At 43.8% G+C, this 27601-nt stretch overlaps 1 protein-coding gene across 4 annotated transcripts in view; it reads left to right on the plus strand.

The window, feature by feature from the left end:
- MMAA (metabolism of cobalamin associated A) overlaps positions 1–10503 on the plus strand; it is a 773535-nt gene extending 763032 nt beyond the window's left edge. For all 4 annotated transcript variants that reach the window (XM_078777021.1, XM_068114404.2, XM_078777020.1 and 1 more), the window contains 5 exons: positions 2008–2130; positions 6722–6892; positions 9316–9401; positions 9518–9667; positions 9926–10503. In XM_078777021.1, the coding sequence (XP_078633147.1) occupies positions 2008–2130; positions 6722–6892; positions 9316–9401; positions 9518–9667; positions 9926–10276 (881 nt within the window). In that variant the 3' untranslated portion in view covers positions 10277–10503. The remainder of the gene's footprint in view (positions 1–2007; positions 2131–6721; positions 6893–9315; positions 9402–9517; positions 9668–9925) is intronic.
- Positions 10504–27601: the final 17098 nt, after the last annotated feature.

The following is a 27601-nucleotide window of genomic DNA, read 5'->3' on the forward strand; positions in this document are numbered from 1 at the left end:
GTGCTTGGAGGGAAAAGGGGAAACTAAACATAAGCCTAATAAGCAAGTGCTTGAAGGGAAAAGTGTAAACTAAACATAAGCCTAATAAGCAAGTGCTTGGAGGGAAAAGCAGAAACTAAACATTAGCCTAATAAGCAAGTGCTTGGAGGGAAAATCAGAAACTAAACATAAAGGGAAAAGTGTAAACTAAACATAAGCCTAATAAGCAAGTGCTTGGAGGGAAAAGCAGAAACTAAACATAAGCCTAATAAGCAAGTGCTTGGAGGGAAAAGCAGAAACTAAACATAAGCCTAATAAGCAAGTGCTTGAAGGGAAAAGCAGAAACTAAACATAAGCCTAATAAGCAAGTGCTTGGAGGGAAAAGCAGAAACTAAACATAAGCCTAATAAGCAAGTGCTTGAAGGGAAAAGGAGAAACTAAACATAAGCCTAATAAGCAAGTGCTTGGAGGGAAAAGGGGAAACTAAACATAAGCCTAATAAGCAAGTGCTTGGAGGGAAAAGCAGAAACTAAACATAAGCCTAATAAGCAAGTGCTTGGAGGGAAAAGTGTAAACTAAACATAAGCCTAATAAGCAAGTGCTTGGAGGGAAAAGCAGAAACTAAACATAAGCCTAATAAGCAAGTGCTTGGAGGGAAAAGCAGAAACTAAACATAAGCCTAATAAGCAAGTGCTTGGAGGGAAAAGGGTAAACTAAACATAAGCCTAATAAGCAAGTGCTTGAAGGGAAAAGCAGAAACTAAACATAAGCCTAATAAGCAAGTGCTTGGAGGGAAAAGCAGAAACTAAACATAAGCCGAATAAGCAAGTGCTTGGAGGGAAAAGCAGAAACTAAACATAAGCCTAATAAGCAAGTGCTTGGAGGGAAAAGCAGAAACTAAACATAAGCCTAATAAGCAAGTGCTTGAAGGGAAAAGCAGAAACTAAACATAAGCCTAATAAGCAAGTGCTTGAAGGGAAAAGCAGAAACTAAACATAAGCCTAATAAGCAAGTGCTTGAAGGGAAAAGGGTAAACTAAACATAAGCCTAATAAGCAAGTGCTTGGAGGGAAAAGCAGAAACTAAACATAAGCCTAATAAGCAAGTGCTTGAAGGGAAAAGCAGAAACTAAACATAAGCCTAATAAGCAAGTGCTTGGAGGGAAAAGCAGAAACTAAACATAAGCCTAATAAGCAAGTGCTTGGAGGGAAAAGCAGAAACTAAACATAAGCCTAATAAGCAAGTGCTTGGAGGGAAAAGCAGAAACTAAACATAAGCCTAATAAGCAAGTGCTTGAAGGGAAAAGCAGAAACTAAACATAAGCCTAATAAGCAAGTGCTTGGAGGGAAAAGTGTAAACTAAACATAAGCCTAATAAGCAAGTGCTTGGAGGGAAAAGCAGAAACTAAACATAAGCCTAATAAGCAAGTGCTTGGAGGGAAAAGTGTAAACTAAACATAAGCCTAATAAGCAAGTGCTTGGAGGGAAAAGCAGAAACTAAACATAAGCCTAATAAGCAAGTGCTTGAAGGGAAAAGGGTAAACTAAACATAAGCCTAATAAGCAAGTGCTTGGAGGGAAAAGTGTAAACTAAACATAAGCCTAATAAGCAAGTGCTTGAAGGGAAAAGTGTAAACTAAACATAAGCCTAATAAGCAAGTGCTTGAAGGGAAAAGCGTAAACTAAACATAAGCCTAATAAGCAAGTGCTTGAAGGGAAAAGCGTAAACTAAACATGAGCCTCATAAGCAATTCTTCTTCTTTGTAATTCTACACCAAACAAAACCTTGGAGTGGTGTAAGAAGGTCTTGGCAATGTCTTGGAGGCCAGAATATGCCGTTGGATTACTGAGGGATCCTTGTGACAGAAATCGTGTTGCTTGCTGATAGTTTTTGAGGCCATGTCGTTGGAAGTCATTTGTGATGTATAATCTGAGGCTGGTGATTCCTGAGAGTGTTCTTTCTGAAGTTGTCGATCATTATTGTTGATCCTGTTCGGTTATTCTCTTTGGTTTTTATCGACTTTTTTGCAGGTTTGTCAGGTCCACCTGGTGTCGGAAAGTCCTGCTTCATTGAAGTGCTTGGAAAGGCGTTAACCAATCGTGGGCACAGGGTTGCAGTTCTCGCTGTTGACCCCTCATCCCACACCAGTGGAGGTAAGAAGCGTTGTCTACAAAGGGCAGTTGTTCTTCTGACAACACTTGTCCCACATTTTTGACTTACTGTTTTGGTCAATCAATCTGCTCACAATATATATATTCACAATAATATATATATACTTACTCACACAATATATATATACTTACTTTTTCCACAGGCGAAATTTGCATTTATGTTTATTTAAATTATACAATGGACTACAAAATGTAAATGTTTCATGATATTTGTTGTATTATATCACCTTTATCTATCAATATTGTTGAAATGAAGATCAAATAGCTGTATGTTGAAATATGTTGAAAAAGTCAAAACTTTACATGGGGTGTACTTACTTTTTCACGTGACTGTATACTAGCACAAGTACCCGGCGTTGCCCGGTGGGGGTGGGGGTATACGCTAGTATATGTGTGTGACTGTGTGTATATATATTGCTGCGGTTTTGAGATTGGCACATTGAAGTCAATAAATGTTAAAGGTTTGCCCCCCACAGTTAGTCACACGAGCAACATATAGGCCCAATTGTAGTATAGTTATGTCTTAGTATGTGTAAGAATAGGCCATTTCCCCTCTTAGTACCTGCGTTGTGTAAATACAGGAGAATAGGCCCTCCATTCATTTTGCGTACACCTCCATTCTACCTATGTGGGCGCAATCCTTCCCGCGTCCCATTTGGCTGTCCACTAGTCAAGTTAACACGAGGCAGGGCCTCAAAAGGTGAAGGAGGGTTGAGCTCAGCGCGGCAGCAGTGGGGACGGTAAGAATGAACCAGCCAATCAGATCTCGAGCGGAATGGCATGAGAGGGCGTGGTGAAGAGCGTCTGGTGAGTAGGTCTCGGGTCGCGCCAGGTCAGTAAAGACAAGGGGATTAATCCCCCCTTGATAAGGGGAGAAGGCCGGCGGCAGATCCACAACAATTGGTAGTCAGGAGTGGGATTCTGAACCTGGGACGAAATTATTTAGACCAAATTTTGGACACCAATTGTAATATTGGCCACAACAATTGATGTCAGGAGTTTGGGATTGGACCCGAAGTGCGCTTAACACACTCAAAATTACGAGTGACCAAAATTTAATTATTAACATCCAAATTAAATTCGTGCCATGGCTCGCCAAGGCGGTCGAATGCCGGTGGGGGTAAATGATGAGGTAGAGGAGATAGAATTGATAACCCAGGACCCACGAGAAGAATTTGGAGAAATGGAGGAGGCAATTGATGAGGGTGCGACAGCAGAGGTAGCAGAGGAAGAAAATGGCGGCGCCTCGCACGTGGCGGCGGAAGCCGAGCCCGCGGTGCCAAGGTACATGCAATTGTTCATGGCACAAATACAGGCATCCATAAAAATGGGGGGGGACAGAACCACCCGGGAAATAAAAGGGGTGGAAAACAAAATGGGTGGCCAATTGGAAGAAATGGGGAGGCCAATTTAAGGAACAACAACAACAACATGCATTTTAAAGGCCATTTTCCCTGCTAGAGCGGGGGTTAGCCTTGCGGTCCCCATGACAATCTTCTCCATTTTGCCCTATTTTCTGCATCTCTCCTTGTTAACCCCCTTGCCCGCATTTCTTCTTCCACCATCTTTAGCCAAGTCTTTCTCGGTCTTCCCTGTCTTCTACTTCCTTCTACATTCATTTCCATCACTCTTCTCAACCAGTCACTTTCATGACCTTCCTCAACACATGACCAAACCATCTCAACCTGTTCCTCTTCACAGCATCAATCACAGGCTCTATTCCCATCATCTTTCGCAATTCATCATTTGTCTTCCTCTCTCTCAACGATACTCCGCACATCCGTCGAACCATTCGCATTTCCACCCTTTCCAACCTTCGTTGCTGCTCTACGTTCATTACCCATGTCTCGCTCCCATAAATCATAACACTTCTCACACATGCAGCATACACCTTTCCCTTCAGCTTCAACGACACTCCCCTCATCATCAGCACGCCACTCAATTCCCGAAACTTCTTCCATGCACATCTCACTCGAGCAACCGTTGCCGAGTCTGATCCACCTTCTCCATTCAGCATGTCTCCGAGGTAGCAAAATGTTTTCACACCTTCCAGCTTCACGCCGTCTCCAAGATCCAACTCAACATTTCCTCCATCTGCAGCTCCCTCTGTGCACACCTTACATTTGAATGTAGCTGCCACACTGGTTAATGACCCTCTCAGACCACTACATTTTTGATGAACCCACTCAGCGCACATTGTACACTGAATGGAGTTCACTCCGACACCCTTCCTACACACAGCACAGGGCCACTTCCCAGTTCTTTCCACCTCACCACATGCTTTACCACTTGCCATCACCTTCGTCTTTCTGATATTCACCTTCAGACCTTTTGTCTCCATACATTCCTTCCACGTGTTCATCTTTTCCTTCAGTCCATCCATACTTTCCGCAATCAACACCAGATCATCTGCATACAACAACTCCCACGGTAAACCCTCCTTTACGTTCTGAGCCAGCACCTCCATCACAGCTACAAATAGTAGTGGACTTAGTACCGACCCCTGATGCACTCCCACCTTCACCTCAAACTCACCACTGTTCCCGTCCTTCGTCCTTACAGCTGTGCGCGCTCTTTTGTACATTGCCATCACTACTCTGATCAACCATTCCTCCACTCCTAACTTCCTCAATGCCCATGTCAATACTTTGCGTGGAACCCGATCGAATGCTTTCTCCAGATCAACAAACCCAAGAAACAACTTCTTCCTCTTCTCCATGTACTTCTCCTGCAACTGCCTCACAATGAAAAGCACGTCTGTCGTTCCTCTTCCTGGCATGAATCCAAACTGCATTTCGTCAATCTTCACTTTCTTCCTTATCCTCCTCTCCAACACCCTTTCCAATACCTTCATTCCATACTCCAATAACTTTATCGCTCGGTACGAGCCACACTCCAGGAGTCCAGAGGGTCACCTTTCCCCTTGTATAGAGGGACGAGGGTACTCAGTTCCCAAGCCACCGGAATGCGGCCTTCTTTCACCACCAGATTACAGATCTCTGTCATTCTCTTCACACCCCAACTTCCTGCTGCCTTCAACATATCTCCCACAACTCCCGTCGGCCCTCCGCTTTTCTACTCTTCATTGCTTTTATCGCTTCCTCAACTTCCTTCTCAGTTATCTTCTCTGCCGGTCCTAAGACTGGGTTACTCTCTATGTTGCCATTCCATTCATTCTCTGTATTCAACAGCATTTCCATATATCTTTTCCATCTTCCTTTAATTCCATCTGGGTCGACAACGATTTGTCCCACTTCATCCTTCAAGCAACTCACCCCCATCACATCACACCTCTCTTTCGATATCTGCTTTGCAATCCTGAATACTGCTTTCTGACCCTCTTCCGAATCCAAGCGTTCTCCGAACATTTTCCTACATGCCTCCTGCGCCTTTGCTGCCTGTTTCTTTGCAGCCTTCCTGGCTGCCTTATAACTTTCATGCTCTGCTGTTTCTGCTCCCGTACCCTTCGCCTTCTGCCACTCCTTGAACTTCTTCCTCTTCTCGTCCATCCTCTTTCCAACTTCATCATCCCACCACCATGTTTCCGAGTGCCTCGGTGGTCCTTTTGTCCATCCACATACCTCACCAACGGCTCCCAACAGACTAGCTTTCATTGACATCCTGTCCCTGCCTACCCTTCACCATTCTCACACCACTTCCCTTCCATCTCGTCTCTTGCACACAACATATGTCCACTCTTCTTCTGACCAATACTTCCACCACTTCTCCTGATCTCCCTGTCATTGTCCCCTGTGACCATCATCACCATCATCATCATAAATTGAAAGTTGCATGTGTTTGTATAAATAAAAAATTTAAACGGTGCAGGATGGTGTTGTGTTTTTTTTTACTTTCAAGGTACGGTATGGTTAAACACTTTTAATAAACTGTAAGCGCTTTCCTTCAATAAATTGGAAATGGTACCTGGTGCTGTCGTTTTCTTTTCTTTTTTGGAAGCATTTTTTGTGAAACTGTAATCATGTGCATTTGCGGTCGAAAACATTTTAAACTTTAAAAAATTTCCTCTCTGAATCAGGAACCGCCGGGAACCTATAACGTATCCCCCTTTTCCCCATTGAAACAATGCCGCGGCATATATTCATGGGATTTTCATCCACCTTCGCGGATTTTCATCGACCTTCGCGGATTATTGCCGCCATTTGCGGCTTTTGTCTTGCCATTTCCGGGAGTTTCGTCGACCTTCGTGGATTATCGTCAACATTCTCTGGATTTGCGTCACCATTCAAGGATTTTGCCTCGCCGTTTGCAGTTGTTCCTCTCTATTCGTTGATTTTTGCGACTCGGGAACCTATCCTCCCTTTTTACATTGAAACAATGCCACCCTATTCGCGGGTTTCCCTATTCGTATCCCCCACGAATAGCGGGGTCTGACTGTATCTAACAATGATCTCAAACATTTCTTCGATAAATTTTCAACTCGTTCATTTAATTTAATTTTGATTCCTTTTGCAGTCTATGCCTCCAAGTCATCCATTTCACATTCATAAGATGTCTCATGGGATGTCGTCGAGTGTTGAGAAGAAGCGATCCGTGATGATGTGTCTCAATTTAGGTTCACTTATGGGAGACAAGACCCGCATGCCAGAGCTGACACGAGACCCGAGAGCTTACATCCGACCTTCACCCACGGGAGGGATGCTCGGTGGCGTGGCACGCTCCACACGTGATACCGTCGTTCTCTGTGAGGCTGCTGGCTTTGACATTGTTCTCGTGGAAACAGTTGGTACATGAGTTATTTTCCATCTCTTTTTTTGCATCATAAAAATGCATTATAATACCAGAAGTATTGAGACAGCACACCCAAATTTGAATGGAATCCTTCCAATGTGCACATCCAGAGTGTTCCACATGATATATTCCACATATTTTAATTACAAACTATTGATAACAAACATAAAACTGGTGCCATTAAAGTTTTATGTAATATTGCATCTTTTGTTCATGACACGTTTATATGGCAAACATGGCAGACTGCAGGCTGTTTGTGCAGCAGAAAACCAAACTTGAGTGGTTCATTGAGACAAAGTCGGCCGTGACGATATCGTTGAAGTTCAGGAAGTTCAAAACCCCTGGGCCTCCAAACTGTAAGTTCATTCATCCGTTTGTTTAGCTGCTTCATCTCCAGGTGTTTGTCTGGCATGGTCTCCAAAAACAGAGTGATAGACCCCTTCCTTTTTGATGGTTATGGCGTTGCCAAAATAGCACAATATTCTCATGAGATGCCAATGGTTTGAGCAGGATGTGGTGCACCCATACACCATGGATAATGTCTTGGATTGCCTCCATTCCTCACTCAGTGGCAGGGCCGTTCAAAAACGTGTTTCCTGCACGTGTTGACCAACGCCGCCCCCAGGCAACGGGAAAAGCCCGGGACCTTAATACGTGAAACCTACCCCGGATTGTCGACAACCTGAAAACAGCAATCCGGGAATGCACATGCTGTGTCAGCTGATACATGTTGGGAAATGTTATGGATAACGCGTGCATACAAAGGGAAACATTAGACTTTCCTCTGTTTAGTGGCATCAGTTTTATATTTTTGCAATTAATAAATGTGGAAAAACGTCTCACCTGGAGAACCCTGTTAATATCTCCTCCCATTTTAGTGCCATTTATACAAAGTGACTCATACTTCATAGACATGTCTTATCGTACCATTTTGAAGAATGTTGCATGAGGAGCCTTACCTTTGCCATGATGACAACACAAATTTTCATAATTTTCATCACAAGGTGACATGGCCTGGCTGTAGTGCAGGGGAGAGTTGTTGTTGTTATTGTGTAGCCCCGGACAGCCCGTGGCACGGAGACAGCTGATCGATCTCCAAGGAGCAACCCAGAGATCCCCCACATCCAGGATGGTCCCCCCTCCCCCCCCCCATTGCCCCCCTCCGTCACAAGTCAGGGCCACGACACAGTTAGAGGGAAGAGACAGACACAAGAGGGAAAGGGCCGGTCTATGGGGACTGATCAGCACTCTGACCATGATAGCGCTGCCCTGATGAATCCGGGCAGCAGGGAAGAATGAGGAAGATTTGGCCCTTGACTTGTGTTACAGATTCGTCGCTTCCGCCTTTGTTGTTATTATACGCTTGTAGGATTTTTCGTTTCAGGTAATATTGTTGATAAGATTTTTTGTGTGCAATGGAGATGATTTTAGTAAAAGGTAAAAATAAATGTTTGTGAAGGAAAAAGGAAAAAACGCGGCAAAGAAACTGGAAGAGGAGAGAGGAGGAGATCGGAGGGAGAGGAGACGGGCATGAGAGATACAGCCGTGAGTCGCATCGAGACTGCGAGCGGACTTTTTTTGATATTGGTCGTGAATTGGGATTGCAATTAAACCTGCGTCTCAGGTTTTATTACTAAGTGTGAGCTATTGTTGGCGGGAAAGCAAGAGCCTCCTTTACAGGCCGATCAGCCATTTTTTCCTCGAAGATGCCGTCCGCCTGGTGCTTTGTGTTTTGTCGTTGGGATTCCCATATCGACATCATCGTGTGATTGCCATTGGCTCCCACATCGGCTCAATTTCCATATCGACCTCTCATCTCGTAACTCCTCGTTTGCAGCCGCGCCGATAACTGCCTGTTCTTGTCGTTCTGCACGATTTCAACCTTCACCCCGCGTGGGGATTCATGCCCGGATTTTGGGGGATGTTACATATTGCACCCATGTTTGGCGTATCGTGAGTTTATTGCTTTGAGAGCATTGGGGAATGATGGTACCATCATATGAATTGTTCATTTGATGCAAGTGATATTTTCAGTGATATTTTCATTTCAAGAAAGTGACACTTTCTTTAAGAGTGTTATTATTGTGTATGTGAGAGTTCTTAATACAATTACTTGTTTTGTTCGACACAATTGCATTGGTGTGGTTTTACCATGGTTTAATAGAACACTCAAAATAACAAATCTTTCTGCCGCGTTCCTGCTCGAGACTCTGAGGGGCACTGTAACCGGAGTTTGGGGAGGTAACATATTACACTTGCGTTGGGGGGTACAACCACCGCGAAGAGGTGTCCACGATAGTCATGGAGGGGTGAGTCTCCTGTGGAGGTGTACTTCGTTGAGGAGACGAAAATGTTGTTTATCCTATTGTTTACAACGAGTGATGCTGGAATTTGAGTAACAGGATGTGCTCCTTGCAGGTGTCGGTCAGTCCGAGTTTGCTGTGGCAGACATGGTAGACATCTTTGTACTTCTTATCCCACCAGCTGGTGGGGATGAACTCCAGGTATGCTTCTGAAATATCATACTCTGTTCTGATTTCCATGCAGTTAAGATTGAAGTGGCTCCTGCAGAAGCCAATTGTCTTTCACTTTCTTGTCATCACCATTACACACCTGCTAGGGCATCAAGCGAGGGATAGTTGAGCTGGCGGACCTGATTGTTGTCACCAAGGCTGATGGGGAACTGACTGTTCCGGCACGTCTGGTGCAGGCAGAGTATACCAGCGCTCTTAAGTTTCTGCGACCACGTTGGCCCAAATGGAAACCCAAAGTCAGTACTTTTGGGTCTCGACCTTGAATGAATGTTGATGGATGGCGCGATTAGGTGACTTTAGTATAACACGAGTGTAAACTTCTTGGTTTGAAGCAGTGGTCCAGTTCTGTCACACTGACCCTCTATTTGAAAAGATCATGCTTTACTTGTTCAATGCGTGGCCTGTTGAGTAGATCAATAGAAATGAAAATAAAGACTGCATAATAAGTGGTTGAGAGACTGTGGTTTACCCCAAGTTGATACAATTCTGTGCAGGTGCTCAGTGTTTCAGCTCAAAACGGCGAGGGTATGGCCCAGCTCTGGGAAACGATGGAGGAGTTTTGCAGATTGGCTCGTATCAGTGGAGAGCTGAAGGCACGGCGACGTAAACAGTGCGTCTCCTGGATGTGGGCACTCGTGCGTGAGGGTGCGGCGGAAATGCTGCTGAATTACCCAGCAGTGCGACATCGAGTGAAGGAACTTGAGCAGAGGGTGGCCAAAGGAGACCTTCCACCTGGGGTGGCAGCTGACATTTTGCTCGAGGCCTTTTCTGGAGCCACTTGTAGGACATTCCCATTGATTGAGCAGCATTTGGAAAAACCAGACGAGAGCACGAATGAGAGATGAAATAAGAGAGCACATATGCAATGGTTTTCATTTGATTGTAGGTACCTTGAGACTCTCATAAAATAGGTATCCTCTGTGCTGAAATAATCTGCTATTGTTGACAAGGTAAACTCTACCATTTCAGTAGTCTTCAGAAGAAGAATATCGGTGGACTGTCATGATCTGTGTGGTAACCAGTTGGTCCATTACAATTGGTGTTGGGATAATAAAATTTAAGGTAGATTGAATTGCCATTTGTTCATCCACTAATCCTTCAACGACCCTAATTATTCCCACCTTCTTGTGGAGTTGTTCAGGAAAAGTTTTTGGTCCAAGTCTTTCAGGAAATTGCTGCCAAAAAGGCTTTTTATCAACCATCGCCCCATTGTCTCTCTCTTTTGCTCTGACAAAGGGTAAAGACCGAAACATCGACTTCCCTTTTATTCACAGCGGATCAATGCCCATACCGTATTTTATTTCTTATTTATTTTGTCCTTAGGCTGGCTGTACTGTCTGCAACTGCCTGCTTGTGAACACGACAATGATGGTATTTTTCAAAGTAAGCTATCTTGGGCCATTACCCTAACCAAACCCAGTCCGAATGTAGGTTGCATCAGTGGCATCATCATACCCCAGTGATAATGCACCACCAGTCTACACACGATGGGGTGGACCCACTTTAATATCCACTGAGGCCTTTTAAAGGAGGCCCGAGTTTTTAGCAGACTGAGAAACACATCTATAATAATAATAATGTCAGTGTGTGTGTCTCCTCCATAACTCAAACACCATGAAACCTAACGGCTCAAAACTTTGCATGCATACTAAGGGAACTCCAAGGGAGTGCATGAATGGAAACTGGGTATTTGGGTATGTTTCAATACCCCTTTTGAAGATAATTAAGGGGATCCTCATCATGAAAAAACCAAGAAAAGCCTTAGCAAGATGGCAGTGTGCCATCTTAGTCAGCCTGCTTTCACCTCGCAGAAGCCGCCATTTTGTTTCAGCCTCTCAAAAATGCATAGACTTGGAGCAGGCCACACAGGTCTCTGGTGTACATTTGAAGACTGAACAATGAGTCTTCTTTCATTAAATGCAGTTACCATTTTAAGGAAACAAAGGTACATTTTGATTGCAACTCATGCAGACGAAACGAGGGGGTGCATGTTTTGTTTGCAGCGATCGTGGCAGCGGTCTAATATACAATACACCGCCCAATGAAGGTACGTTCTCATAATGCAGAGGAAAGAAAATAGTGTTCTTTAATAAAATGAGTACCAGCTTGCTGGGATGAATGATTCCGGTGTGTACCCCGATTCAGAATAGGTACACCGTATCCCTGCGCATTGCTGAATTAACGCCAGGGGGGTTGACTCAGCCTGTCATCCTTCCGAGGTCGGCAAATTGAGTACCAGCTTGCTGGGATAAATGATCACGGTGTGTACCCCGATTCAGAATAGGTACACCGTATCCCTGCGCATCGTAAGAGCGGGTTGGCGTCAGGAAGGGCATCCGGCCATAAAATCATTGCCTCAAACAGGGAACCATGATTGTCATGGGGCCCGCAAGGCTAACCTCCGCTCTAGCGGGGAAAATGGCCTTAAAACGATCATTCATTCATTCATTCATTCACACTTTGAAGTGCACACGCACACTCGACATCACCTTTGAGTTTATGTACATTTTACAAACTAATCCAACGTGTTGAAAACTGGACAAAATATGTTGCCATTACAACAAAAATAGTCTTTTTTATATATATGCAACACAAGGCTGGCTAGCTATTTATCCGTTCGCTGTTACGCTGATTGGCTGTGTGAGGCTCGGTGCACTGTGATTGGCTCCTGGTAAGATTATCATTTCGGCTTGTTAAAAGCTGATATTAGAAATCTGATTCAATATTTTTTACCATTGGAACTCATGGCCTAAATAATTATGTCGAAATCTAGAGTGAAATCAGAACATCACCATGAGTTCCCTATAACTTTTCTCATCAGGTCTAAAGGATAGTTCCTTTATGGCCCTGTGGAATTGGAATCAATCCAAGGTATATAAACACGATGTATTATATTTGCACATAAGCAATAGCAATGTTTTGGCTTCATTACATAACCTGAGTTGTTATTTTTTGGAACATCAAGCAATCAAGCCAGCCTTCTGTGCCTCTGCACTGCCTGCATTTTGGGGGGGGGGGGGGGGGGGGGAAGCGAATGAGGCTGTGTTTATACATCGCCCACGTTATTTTCTTAATTATTATTTCTGAAGCAATCGAGGCTGTGCTTGTACATCGTAGGTTTGTGCAATTCACACTTACACCTGAAGCACACCAAGGAAATCCCGCCTAACATTTTGACCCGTTCTTGTTTAGAATTCCCATTTCGTCCCGTTCTCATTTCCCATTCTCTTGCAGTAGATATAATTAATTGGACGTAATCCATAACTTTGTGTGTAACATTTTTGTGGGTACTCTTCCTAGTGATTAATATTTGAAGTCTTTATTTTAACTTAAACAGACTTTTTGTCAGCGTTTTGTGTGTACTTTATGTTGTTGAGATTTCCAGGGGTGCTTGCCAAGCTCGTGAGCGCTTCCAAAGCTGGCCATTCCTTATCAATGGTTTTGAATGGAGTGAGTGCTTGAGACACTTGGCGAGTGCTCCACAAGAAACTTGGTAACTGAACACACCCCAGATTTATTACATGTCGATGAGGATAAACATCCATACCTTGACTTATTTTGGCCATATCAATGAATGTATTCCTCAGGGGGCCGATTTTGACACGACATGTGGTGTGGTAAGGTAGAGGCGATGAATTGAGGGTTGGTAGGAATCTAAAAACAGGTTTTCTTGTAATTACTTATTTTTGTCAAACCTGGTTAGAAACGCTTTTCACCGTCAGTGACACAACATAGGTACACCAGAATACTGAGATAGTCGTTTATTGACGAGTAATGATAAGGAGGATCCAGGTAACACAACTTCAAACTCGGTGATTGTGGTGATACGATTTTAAAGATGTAATGATCCATGTAAGAATGCCCTTTCACTTTTATTAGCAGGAGGGGGGGGGGGGTGCGGGGGGTGCGAAGATAAGGAGACAGACAAAGAGTTAGGTGTCCAGGGGGAGTTTTGGCACCACATGGAAAAACATGCGTATCTGGAAGTTCTACAAGGAGTAAAAATGGCAAACATGATGATAAAATGTAACAGAAAATGTGATGTGAAATCATTGGTACTGAAGAAGAAGAAACAGTGCTGAAGAAGGCAGAATGAGGAAAGAGAAGAAAGACAGAAGGAGGAAGATATAAGAAGGATGATAGAAGAAGAACAATGAAAAAAGATAACAAAGAAGAAATTAAGGAGAGGCAGATAGAAGAAGGAAGATACAAAAGAAGAAGAAATGCATAAGGACAGGGGGATAAAGAGGGAAGATAGAAGTAGAAAAGAGGACAAAAAAAAGCAATAACAATAATCCAGAGTAGCAGAAACTCCACAATATCAACAAGTAAGACGAGAAGCAAACACAGCAGAAACTCCGCAACATCAACAAACAAGACCAGAAGCAAACACAGCAGAAACTCCACAACATCAATAAGCAAGTCCAGAAGCAAACACAGCAGAAACTCCACAACATCAATAAACAAGACCAGAAGCAAACACAGCAGAAACTCCACAACATCAATAAACAAGACCAGAAGCAAACACAGCAGAAACTCTGCAACATAAATAAGCAAGACCAGAAGCAAACACAGCAGAAACTCCGCAACATCAATAAACAAGACCAGAAGCAAACACAACAGAAACTCCGCAACATCAATAAACAAGACCAGAAGCAAACACAGCAGAAGCTCCACAACATCAATAAGCAAGACCAGAAGCAAACACAGCAGAAACTCCACAACATCAATCAGCAAGACCAGAAGCAAACACAGCAGAAACTCCGCAGCATAAATAAGCAAGACCAGAAGCAAACACAGCAGAAACTCCGCAACATCAATAAACAAGACCAGAAACAAACACAGCAGAAACTCCACAACATCAATAAGCAAGACCAGAAGCAAACACAGCAGAAACTCCACAACATCAATCAGCAAGACCAGAAGCAAACACCGCAGAAACTCCGCAACATAAATAAGCAAGACCAGAAGCAAACACAGCAGAAACTCCGCAACATCAATAAACAAGACCAGAAGCAAACACAGCAAAAACTCAACAACATCAATAAGCAAGACCAGAAGCAAACACAGCAAAAACTCTACAACATCAATAAGCAAGACCAGAAGCAAACACAGCAAAAACTCCGCAACATGAATCAGCAAGACCAGAATGAAACACAGCAGAAAACTCCGCAACATCAAAAAACAAGACCAGAAGCAAACACAGCAAAATCTCGACAACATCAAAAAGCAAGACCAGAAGCAAACACAGCAAAAACTCCACAACATCAATCAGCAAGACCAGAAGCAAACACAGCAGAAACTCTGCAACATCAATCAGCAAGACCAGAATGAAACACAGCAGAAACTCCACAACATCAATAAGCAAGACCAGAAGCAAACACAGCAGAATCTCTACAACATCAAAAAGCAAGACCAGAAGCAAACACAGCAGAAACTCCACAACATCAATAAACAAGACCAGAAGCAAACACAGCAGAATCTCGACAACATCAAAAAGCAAGACCAGAAGCAAACACAGCAGAAACTCCACAACATCAATAAACAAGACCAGAAGCAAACAAGGCAAAAACTCTACAACATCAATAAACAAGACCAGAAGCAAACACAGCAGAAACTCCACAACATCAATAAACAAGACCAGAAGCAAACACAGCAAAAACTCTTCAACATCAAAAAGCAAGACCAGAATGAAACACAGCAGAAACTCCACAACATCAAAAAGCAAGACCAGAAGCAAACACAGCAGAATCTCTACAACATCAATAAACAAGACCAGAAGCAAACACAGCAAAAACTCTACAACATCAATAAACAAGACCAGAAGCAAACACAGCAGAAACTCCACAACATCAAAAAACAAGACCAGAAGCAAACACAGCAAAAACTCAACAACATCAAAAAGCAAGACCAGAATGAAACACAGCAGAAACTCCACAACATCAATAAGCAAGACCAGAAGCAAACACAGCAGAAACTCCACAACATCAATAAGCAAGACCAGAAGCAAACACAGCAAAAACTCTACAACATCAATAAGCAAGACCAGAAGCAAACACAACAGAAACTCCGCAACATCAATAAACAAGACCAGAAGCAAACACAGCAGAAACTCCGCAACATCAATAAACAAGACCAGAAGCAAACACAGCAGAAACTCCACAACATCAATCAGCAAGACCAGAAGCAAACACAGCAGAAACTCCGCAACATAAATAAGCAAGAACAGAAGCAAACACAGCAGAAACTCCGCAACATAAATAAGCAAGACCAGAAGCAAACACAGCAGAAACTCCGCAACATCAACAAACAAGACCAGAAGCAAACACAGCAGAAACTCCACAACATCAATCAGCAAGACCAGAAGCAAACACAGCAGAAACTCCGCAACATAAATAAGCAAGACCAGAAGCAAACATAGCAGAAACTCCGCAACATCAATAAACAAGACCAGAAGCAAACACAGCAAAAACTCTACAACATCAAAAAGCAAGACCAGAATGAAACACAGCAGAAACTCCACAACATCAATCAGCAAGACCAGAAGCAAACACAGCAGAAACTCCACAACATCAATAAGCAAGACCAGAAGCAAACACAGCAAAAACTCTACAACATCAATAAACAAGACCAGAAGCAAACACAGCAGAAACTCTGCAACATCAATCAGCAAGACCAGAATGAAACACAGCAAAAACTCTACAACATCAAAAAGCAAGACCAGAAGCAAACACAGCAGAAACTCCACAACATCAATCAGCAAGACCAGAAGCAAACACAGCAAAAACTCCACAACATCAATCAGCAAGACCAGAAGCAAACACAGCAGAAACTCCGCAACATCAATAAGCAAGACCAGAAGCAAACACAGCAGAAACTCCGCAACATCAATCAGCAAGACCAGAATGAAACACAGCAGAAACTCCACAACATCAATAAGCAAGACCAGAAGCAAACACAGCAGAAACTCCACAACATCAATAAACAAGACCAGAAGCAAACACAGCAGAAACCCCGCAACATCAATAAGCAAGACCAGAAGCAAACACAGCAGAAACTCCACAACATCAATAAGCAAGACCTAAAGCAAACACAGCAGAAACTCCACAACATCAATAAACAAGACCAGAAGCAAACACAGCAGAAACTCCGCAACATCAATAAACAAGACCAGAAGCAAACACAGCAGAATCTCTACAACATCAAAAAGCAAGACCAGAAGCAAACACAGCAGAAACTCCACAACATCAATAAACAAGACCAGAAGCAAACACAGCAGAAACTCCACAACATCAATAAACAAGACCAGAAGCAAACACAGCAGAAACCCCGCAACATCAATAAACAAGACCAGAAGCAAACACAGCAGAAACCCCGCAACATCAATAAGCAAGACCAGAAGCAAACACAACAGAAACTCCGCAACATCAATCAGCAAGACCAGAATGAAACACACCAGAAACTCCACAACATCAATAAGCAAGACCAGAAGCAAACACAGCAGAAACTCTACAACATCAATAAGCAAGACCAGAAGCAAACACAGCAGAAACTCCACAACATCAATAAACAAGACCAGAAGCAAACACAGCAGAAATGCCGCAACATCAATAAGCAAGACCAGAATGAAACACAGCAGAAACTCCACAATATCAATAAGCAAGACCAGAAGCAAACACAGCAGAAACTCCACAACATCAATAAACAAGACCAGAAGCAAACACAGCAGAAACTCCGCAACATCAATAAACAAGACCAGAAGCAAACACAGCAGAAACTCCACAACATCAATAAGCAAGACCAGAAGCAAACACAGCAGAAACTCCACAACATCAATAAACAAGACCAGAAGCAAACACAGCAGAAACTCCGCAACATCAATAAACAGGACCAGAAGCAAACACAGCAGAAACTCCACAACATCAATAAACAAGACCAGAAGCAAACACAGCAGAAACTCCACAACATCAATAAACAAGACCAGAAGCAAACACAGCAGAAACTCCGCAACATCAATAAACAAGACCAGAAGCAAACACAGCAAAAACTCTACAACATCAATAAGCAAGACCAGAAGCAAACACAACAGAAACCCTGCAACATCAATAAGCAAGACCAGAAGCAAACACAGCAGAAACTCCACAACATCAATAAACAAGACCAGAAGCAAACACAGCAAAAACTCTACAACATCAATAAGCAAGACCAGAAGCAAACACAACAGAAACTCCGCAACATCAATCAGCAAGACCAGAATGAAACACAGCAGAAACTCCACAACATCAATAAGCAAGACCAGAAGCAAACACAGCAGAAACTCTACAACATCAATAAGCAAGACCAGAAGCAAACACAGCAGAAACTCCACAACATCAATAAACAAGACCAGAAACAAACACAGCAGAAACTCCACAACATCAATAAACAAGACCAGAAGCAAACACAGCAGAAACCCCGCAACATCAATAAGCAAGACCAGAAGCAAACACAGCAGAAACTCCACAACATCAATCAGCAAGACCAGAAGCAAACACAGCAGAAACTCCACAACATCAATAAACAAGACCAGAAGCAAACACAGGAGAAACTCCGCAACATCAATCAGCAAGACCAGAATGAAACACAGCAGAAACTCCACAACATCAATAAGCAAGCCCAGAAGCAAACACAGCAGAAACTCCACAACATCAATAAACAAGACCAGAAGCAAACACAGCAGAAACTCCACAACATCAATCAGCAAGACCAGAAGCAAACACAGCAGAAACTCCACAACATCAAAAAGCAAGACCAGAAGCAAACACAACAGAAACTCCGCAACATCAATCAGCAAGACCAGAATGAAACACAGCAGAAACTCCACAACATCAATAAGCAAGACCAGAAGCAAACACAGCAGAAACTCTACAACATCAATAAGCAAGACCAGAAGCAAACACAGCAGAAACTCCACAACATCAATAAACAAGACCAGAAACAAACACAGCAGAAACTCCACAACATCAATAAACAAGACCAGAAGCAAACACAGCAGAAACCCCGCAACATCAATAAGCAAGACCAGAAGCAAACACAGCAGAAACTCCACAACATCAATCAGCAAGACCAGAAGCAAACACAGCAGAAACTCCACAACATCAATAAACAAGACCAGAAGCAAACACAGGAGAAACTCCGCAACATCAATCAGCAAGACCAGAATGAAACACAGCAGAAACTCCACAACATCAATAAGCAAGCCCAGAAGCAAACACAGCAGAAACTCCACAACATCAATAAACAAGACCAGAAGCAAACACAGCAGAAACTCCACAACATCAATCAGCAAGACCAGAAGCAAACACAGGAGAAACTCCACAACATCAATAAACAAGACCAGAAGCAAACACAGGAGAAACTCCGCAACATCAATCAGCAAGACCAGAATGAAACACAGCAGAAACTCCACAACATCAATAAGCAAGACCAGAAGCAAACACAGCAAAAACTCCACAACATCAATAAGCAAGACCAGAAGCAAACACAGCAGAAACTCCACAACATCAATAAGCAAGACCAGAAGCAAACACAGCAGCAATGATGCATTCTGCCCTCCCGTACCTGCGATCTCCCACTCATTGTGTTGTACTTCAGTCGGTTGTCTTTACAATCTGGTTCAGGAGGACACACTTGAAGCTAATGAAACCATTGTCGCTCTTGTGTGAAGCGGGACCATCATCGTAAAAGACAAAACACACAGGAAATGGCGCTCCGTATTAGGGCATGGAGGTGATGGTCATATTTAACCCTCGACTAGTCAAAGATCCCGGGGTGTTAAATATCAAAGCAAGGTCAGCTTGCGTCTTATTTGCTCTTTCCCACCTGTCTTTCCTCCTCACTTCCTCTCACACCCTAGTCCCTCTCTCTCCCGATTCCCTCTCTTGATATTTCCATCAGTGAAGCGATCTGTGGTATTTGCTAGTAATCAATAAAGTAGAACTGCACTCGGTACAGCACAAACCTCCGCCAGGCTCAACAATTTACGTTTTCTATCCCACTGATAGGCCGCATCTGGATTCAGACTTGAACCGAAATCTAATCGGCTTGTTCTTGTCACCTAACCGACTCATCTAACTAGTTTTGTCATAACTTGTTCACACCTTTGTGAGATATCGTGCTATTTATCGTTTTTGGCCCCATCTGTCATTGGTAAAGAATCACATTTTAAAATCTTGAGCATTCATAGAACACGATACTCCACTCAGTGTAAAAGTATATGCTTGAATTTTAATAAAACTAGGGCATGCCCGTACTATATATAAGCTAGGACGTGCCCGTACGTGGGTGCCCGTTCCTTGCCAAAAAAAAAAAAAAAAAAAAATTTGTGTAGGGGTGTGTGTGTGTAAACATCCTAGGGCGTGCCCGTACGTGGGTGCAAAAAAACATGCGTGCAAACAACAACAACAAAAAAAAACTTTGAAACCACGTGGCAGTAACGACCACAGAACCCCCCCCCCCCCCTCTATTTACATGAATGGTTTGGTCCATTCGCAACGACCACAGAACCCCCCCCTCTATTTACATGCAATGGTTTGGTCCAAAGCGAACGGTTTGGTCCATTCGATGTGATTCGATGATTCGATGTGAATGGTTTGGTCCATTCGCAACGACCACAGAACCCCCCCCCCCCCCTCTATTTACATGAATGGTTTGGTCCATTCGCAAAGCCAAAGCGAACGACCACAGAACCCCCCCCCCTCTATTTACATGAATGGTTTGGTGCATTCGCAAAGCCAAAGCGAACGACCACAGAACCCCCCCCCCCCCTCTATTTACATGAATGGTTTGGTCCATTCGCAACGGCAAAGCGAACGGCGAACGGCTAAATCGCCATAGCTCGGTAAGTACTTGTCCGATTAATTTCAAACCTTGAAAAGGCACATCCTCGGGTCCCCAGCAATATACCTGGCAAGTTTCAAGTATATCGGACCGGTAGTTGTCGAGAAACAGCGGTCACAGACAAACGTACAGACGTACAGACGTACAAACGTACAAACGTACAGAGATTACTGGAATTATAGATAGATGATTTAAAATATCATTACAAAAAATCTGAAAGTATAGACCAACTTAGCCTTTGAGAGATGGGACCAAAATCTATATTTAGCACAATATCTCAAAAAGTTGTGGACAACTCCTCGCTGTTGTGGTCACAACCCTCCCCCCCCCTGCCCCCTGTCACAACCCCCCACCAACAGTGTGCCTGGGCGATGTAGGTGTCGAGTCTGTTCCGCTTCGTGTCCGTGCCATATTTCTTCTGTCGTTAAATATAACTGATTTCATTTATCAATTAACACAAAATCCCTGATAAACTATCAGTTGAACGGGAAAAACAAACCTACCAACCTGTAGTGAACATTGGACCGGCGTTTTCATCTGCACTACTAACACTGCGATCTTCACGAACACCATCGTCGTCTGATTCGCTCACACAAGGCTCAAAACAATACCGCTCCACAATTCCCACAAAAGCGTTTCCATCAATAATTTTGGCTCCGATAGTTTCTTCAAAATCCCACCGATCAGTTCAACATTCCCAGAACCCGCAAAGTTGCCAATGACAGTGGAATCGGTATCAGAATCCGAGCTCGAAATACACTGTTTCTCTATATAAAATGCCATTTCGATCAAGGTGACATCATGACATGACGTCACTGGCAAAATCGACACTCAAGGGCTGTTTTCGACACTTTCTGGTTCTCAAAAAAAAATCAGAAAAATAACTTCCCTTCAAATTAGACCGTGATTAACGATTTTCAATGGTTTTCAGAAAAAAATTGCTTGGGTTCCCCTTTAAGTTTAGTTTAGGGCTATGAAGCAGTGTCAAAAGTACTGCAAAACTGGAGGTTCTTCAAATAATTATTCAGGCAATTTGTGGTCTACAGTGTTCAAGTATGTAATTAAATTTAAACAAGAGGAAGAATTGCTTTGCAATACATCAACATGTCCCCTACCGGTCCCAATAAATGTTCTTGTTCCAAGCAAAAAGGGCATAACTCCATGAAACATTAGTGAAATACCCCAAAACTCAAACTTGTTCCGCAAGTCGTCATAATGAAGCCATGTGTTACGGATTTATGTGAATTACTATCCAGGTCTTTGCTTATTAATGTGTAGTCGATTAAAGGTTGTTGTGATTAAAGGGTCAGGAGCCCTTCTGGGGAAAAGGAGACCGGAAACGGAAGAAAAAAGACACGAGGTCCGGGAGAAGCGGCGATTCTTTTCTTCTTCCTCGCCCAGCGCCGAGAAGAGCGGGATCGATATTGAGCAGCGTGGGGAACGCGGCGTTTGAAAGCCCGTCTGGCGAGAGGAGTTACCTGGACGTGTAATTACCCATTTACACGTCAAGTCGTCGTGGGTTCGTGCACGGAACCAAGCGTCCGGCACAGTTCGCCTCACCGTCTACAAGGACGCATACGGGTCGCACCTTGGGCCTCGCGCGCGTTGCAAGCCGCGCTTGGTTTTGCCCCGTTGCTTGGCAAGGAGGTGTGCGCTGCAGCAGCTGTCCCCGGTACGAGACGTGCACGTTGGAGCACGTCCGCCCAGGGTTCGTTCAACCGCCCGTGTGCGGAGAAGAGAGACATTGTGAGGGACAATGACCCAAGTGGTCGTGAGTGGGGACAGGGGGGGACACATATGTAAGATGGCCATCTTAGTGATTGATTGTTGATTGTTGATGGTTGTTGATTCCTTGGGGGAATATATTATTGATTACTCCGGATCCTTGGTGTGGGGTTTCTTATTGACTGGAATTCATATTGATTGCGTTACGAAAGCGTATAAATCATATATCTTTCTGGCGGGGTGCCTCCCACGGTCCGGGGGTCACCGAGACCAGGTAGTTACCGGGAGGACCCCGTAACACATGTACCAAGTTTCAGTTGAATATGTTAATGGGTATGGAGAAAAGTGCAGAAAACTACAGGTGGGACAGAGAGCAAACCTGTAGTCTTCTCCGGTTCGGGGACTAATAAAGGTTTAAAGAGGTTAAAGCGCACAAAAATAAATAAATTTCTGGTTTTATCGCCGTTTTACCCAGCATCTGTTACACCACCCTATACTGTATAACACATTATATTAGTTTTTCATGCCTGTTGTTTGTGCCCTTTATAACATCCTTAAAAACAGTGAGTTTCCTGTTTGGAATGATTTTCACCTTTATTTGACTGTCAGGCAGACAAACAGTAAAAAATATGATGAGCTCACTCCTCTCTGCGTGCGATCATGGCGAATACAGAGCCCAAGTGCAGGGTGTTTCAAAAAGAATGATTAGATACAACTTTAAACGTTTATTTAAAAAGAAACAGAAATCTCAGGAAAGTGAACCAAACATTTATTGAAAGCTTATGACATGGCATTTTATATCACTGATTGCTATTGCAGTAAAGTTACTGCTCGAGTTAGTGAGAACCCAAGGTCTGAAATTGATATTTACCCAAAATCCTTGTGATTGATGTTCTCGATGTGTGCCTCTCCCCGGTTCAGACAGGCATTGATCTTGACTCCAAAGTTCTGTCCAACTTTCCCGTCGGTCTCATGTGGCACTGCCTGGAGGTAGTCTGACACCTCCTGCTTCAGATCATCCAGTATGGCAGGGTGGTTGAGGTAGACAGGGCCCTTGGCAGCCCCCCAGTCCAGAGGGTTCAAGTCTTGGCTATGGGGTGCCCAGTCATGAGCGGTACCCAGGGCAATGAGGCGATTTCTGAAGAGCTGCTGCAGGAAAGTGATGGTGTCACCAGCTGTATGCGGGGGTGCACCATCCTGCATAAACCAGGTCATGCTGAGCTGGTTTGGTGTGACCTTTTGGGCTAGATCATTATGGAACTTCTGGAGCACGGCCCGGTAGCGCTCACCGTTGATCGTCACCGTCCTGCTCTTGTCATTCTCAAACCAGTAAGGCCCGAGCATTCCCCATCTGGCATTGAAGGTGCAGAAACATGTGACCTTAGGCCCTTTCAGGTACCTCTCAGTGATCTCCTCAGGTGGTTCTGACCCCCAGAAAATGTTGCTGTGGTTGTTGATTTAGTCTAATACCACAGAGCCACCACTTTTGTCTTCTGCTCCACTGTCAATGGCGTTGTTGAGCTATGTAGCTAGAAATCGCAGGGAACAAATACCACGATAACACCACCAAACCCTGAAAAGAAAAACGGTACAGGTCAAAAAACACAAAAATGGAAGGAAGTCAAAGTTGTATCAATCTTTTTGAAACACCCTGTAAATTAAAATGGCAAATTGCCTTCGTATTCATGTTCCGATTCGTGTTCATAATATAACATTCAATTTAAATACCTTGTTCCTCGATCATAAACTGATGAGACGGACGGAGGACACAAACCAATTGATATAACCCTGTTTTTCGCTTTGTGTGCGCGGAGTAAACAATTTTTTTTTTTTTTTTTTTTTGGATACTGAATCGAGGCTCGTGAAAGAGCTAAAATCAAGAGTAAACAATTCTCGGATTCAGATCTGGATCTTCACCACAATCTTACTATAATTCACCAAATATCCGTCCGTCCGTTCGAAGGTACCGCAAACCAATTTTCCAGTTTTTCCAAACACGATGGAATAATATTTACCGATATGAACAGTGATGTGGCATTTATTGAAATTCTACAAATACTGTTTATTCTACGTACCAGGAGAGAGTAGATCGACTCCTGACGAACTCTTCCTATATAAACATGCGGCTCCGAAGTAACACGGCACCGTGTGCAAAGCGACTGAGAAACAGGTGTAGCGGCCGCTTCCGTGTTACAGATTCGGCGCACACTCTTCACACATAAACGTGTGACTGAGAAAGACGTGTAGCAGCCGCTTCCGTTTTGCAGAATTCAATCTTTTTTCAAAATGGGTGCCATGTACTGTTTAGATTTTCATGATTTGCGTGCGATATGATTTAACGGATGTTTATATGAATCGTTTAAAATACAAAAGCCTTCAATTTCTGATATTTTGCCTTTTCATTTGGGCCTCCCAATTGAAGCCCCACCCATAGGGCGGGTACCGTTGCTAGTACCGGTATAATCAATTCGTCCTTGTGACACTTGACATGTCCACCAAATTTTGTCTGAATCGGTCCATATTTTTTGAAATATCCTGTTCACAGAAAGACAGGGGTGAAAACAAAACCTCCATCTACCTGAGTTAAAAAATGACAGACCAAACCCGGAGTGAGGCGCGAAGCACGTAATTGGGGGATAACTTTCAGCGCAAAAGCTCACCTTAATCGAATCGAGTGCCGGCCTCTCCGCCCGGTCCCTCCGGGGTCTGTCCCCTCCAGTCCGACTTCAAGATGGACCCCACTCCTGGTACCAAATGTCGGTGACAGATTCAATGTCCACCCAGATGAAAAAGAAAAGTAACAAAATTTATTGAAGAACCAACACGATCGTGGAGAGATGTCAGAGATTTACAGATCTCTGAGGAGCCAAAATAATTCTCAAACAAACTCTGACTTTTACGAGCCAGGAGTAGAGTTTATATACAAGCCGAATCAGATTATTCTCAGCGAGCCAAAGACAGTTCAAAGAAAAAGGGGGAAATTCATCAATAGCCCCATCATCTATCCTATCAGTCCGAATTTGCTGAGCCAAGCCATAAAGACTTGTTCTCAGGCTTTTTGCAACGGCATGACATGGGGTAATTTTTTGTTTTTAATACAAAGTGAAACTACAATAGGATTTTCAAAGTATTGTTGTGGATTTGGGGTTCGGCACTCCCGTTACTAAGGGGGGGTTAATCCCCTTGTCTTTTAAGCTGGCCGTCCCCCGATCCTGGAAATTATAACGCTCCTCTGTGGTCGAGATTGGCCAAGGTGATTGGTCAATGGAGGTCCCAAATACCTGAGTGCTAATCTCTCCGCAAAGCAGGTAGATAATTCCCGCTCGGACCGCGGACAAGATGGAATTTGCCAAGCGGTTAGCAATCCGAAGCCCGAGCCATTAACAAAAGGACTAACCCGATCCTGAGCGATTGGCCAAATCGTGCCGCAGGTACCCAATGGACAGAAAAGACTAAGACGATCGAATGAAAGAAAAAAACCAAAGGTAAGGAAGAACACAGGAATTTATTACAACAATAATTAAAGAGGAAACGAAAGGGTAAGAATGTACAAGGGAAGAAGAAGAAGCAGAACACAGTGCAGTCTTAAACAGTCTTAATTATCACGCCCCAGGACGACACAAACAGACTTACACATAAGGGGTAATGATGGCAGGGTAGGAAGGTCCAAGCAGATGGACAGCGTGGGCCCCGGCTCCGATCCACGCTCCAGTTCCGCGGCGAATCCCGGCAGGCAGCACTGCTCGTATATCGTTGGAACGCGAGCGGACCTTATTTGTCGGGGTTCATATGGCGGGGAGGGTATTTAGCTCTCTCTTTCTCAACGTTCATGACGTGCCGATGTTCAACAGAAGTCCCCGGGGAAGTTTCACGTGCGGCTCCAGCAAGAAGTCCGTAGCGAGTGCAATCCAACAAGTAGTCCCCCAAAGGGCTCTGCGCTCGCGGTTATATAACGCTGGTCCAGATTAAGCCGCGCTTCATAGGGCTACGCCCACTAGCGAGCTCACCTCAGCCCTGGTTGGTTGGCGAGGGTTCGCTGGCTCCACCTTTGATGACGAGTTGACAGGGGGCCATGCCTCCTCCCAGCGCTCCGCCCTTCTTCTCCAGCTTGACCGCGTGCGTAATGGCGTTTTGAGCCAGGCAGCGAACGCTGCTGGGCGATCAGAGGCGCGTATCACAATTTTGGAGAGAGTCAAGCCGCAAAATGAATGGGATTGAAGGACCTATCTTATTTAATTAATGCAATGCAGATTCAAACTATTGGAAACAGAGCCTTACCTAAAACATATACTAATGAAATAACTAGAGTTCCTATGGTGCCCTACGTGTTGTATATGGACTAATTAGGGTGCGACCTTGAACCTTTAGAAGATGGGAATATTTACAGGGAATTATTTACAATGGATTATTATTTACAAGTACCGGTTCTAAAAACCGTAACAGTATATAAGACCAAAGCAAATCGCAATCATAATGACACAATATCCACACATACCCTTATATAAAGGGGCCTTTTCTATGCCCCAGGCATTTTTCCTGAATGTCCCTTCTTTTCGATACTGTTACGTGTTTGTGGGGGGGTGGGGGGGAGGTAAACAATGAAATACCTCAGCCAAGATAAAATCGTATAAATTAGCATGCTCCGAGTGTCGCGAAGAAAAAGAAGCCATCTAGATGTATCTAAGTAGAGTCAAATGCCTGGTTAAGTGTTTAGGTGTCTCTCCACTGAGGAGTGGAGTTGTGCTATTTAGGTAGGGTCTCTAAGGTTAAATCCCCTGTGTATAAATGCCTCTTGTAATTTTTCCTAATGTTCTTATAAAACTCAGCTGGCCAGGCAAATGACTCCATTCGCTCACAACGCCGCCAGGGCTAACCAACACCCAGCACATTTGCCGATCGGCACATAAATCCCGCCTCACGACCGCAGACATCATCCGAACATTCCAAAACGGAGATTGGACTTGGAGATTGTTGATTTGATTAATTAAAATTGGAGATTGTTGGTTAGCCCCTCCCGACGACTCGTAACGAGGAGGCCACGCCCCGGCTTTCGTGATTGGTGGAGGAGCGATGGGATGATTGAGTAAAGCTCGGTGATTAGACAGAGTGTGACATCAGCGTGGAACATTCGAGAGCTGGAAGGAAAAAAACACGCGTCTTGCCCTATTGCTCTCTCTCTCGGTTCTTTTGCAACGTGGAAGGAGGAGGTGTTGGTTAACGGTGGTGCTCTGCGGAGAAGGAGGGGGTCGCATAACCAAAGCATTATTTATTTTCTTTCGTTATCTTTTCCCCTCGTTTGTATACGAGACTGAGTGGAGACGTCTCAATTAGGAATTTCAGTTTTTACCTCATCTCTCATTGTTATTTGCATTTATTTTCATTAAATCATTATTTGTCGAATTTTACTTTTCTTGTATTGTGGATTTTGCTCTCCTGTCTTTGTGTTTGTTGGTTCGGAAAACCCCTGCGTGTGTTCCCGATTAGATAAGGCTCGGGCCTCCCCACGCGCACCAAAGACAATCCCGCCGAGGTTCGGAGTACGCCTCGGAGTTTGAGCTCGTTTCGGT

This window comes from Myxine glutinosa, chromosome 4, assembly GCF_964187855.1.
Source record: "Myxine glutinosa chromosome 4, kmMyxGlut1.1, whole genome shotgun sequence".
NCBI classification, from domain to species: Eukaryota; Metazoa; Chordata; class Myxini; order Myxiniformes; family Myxinidae; genus Myxine; species Myxine glutinosa.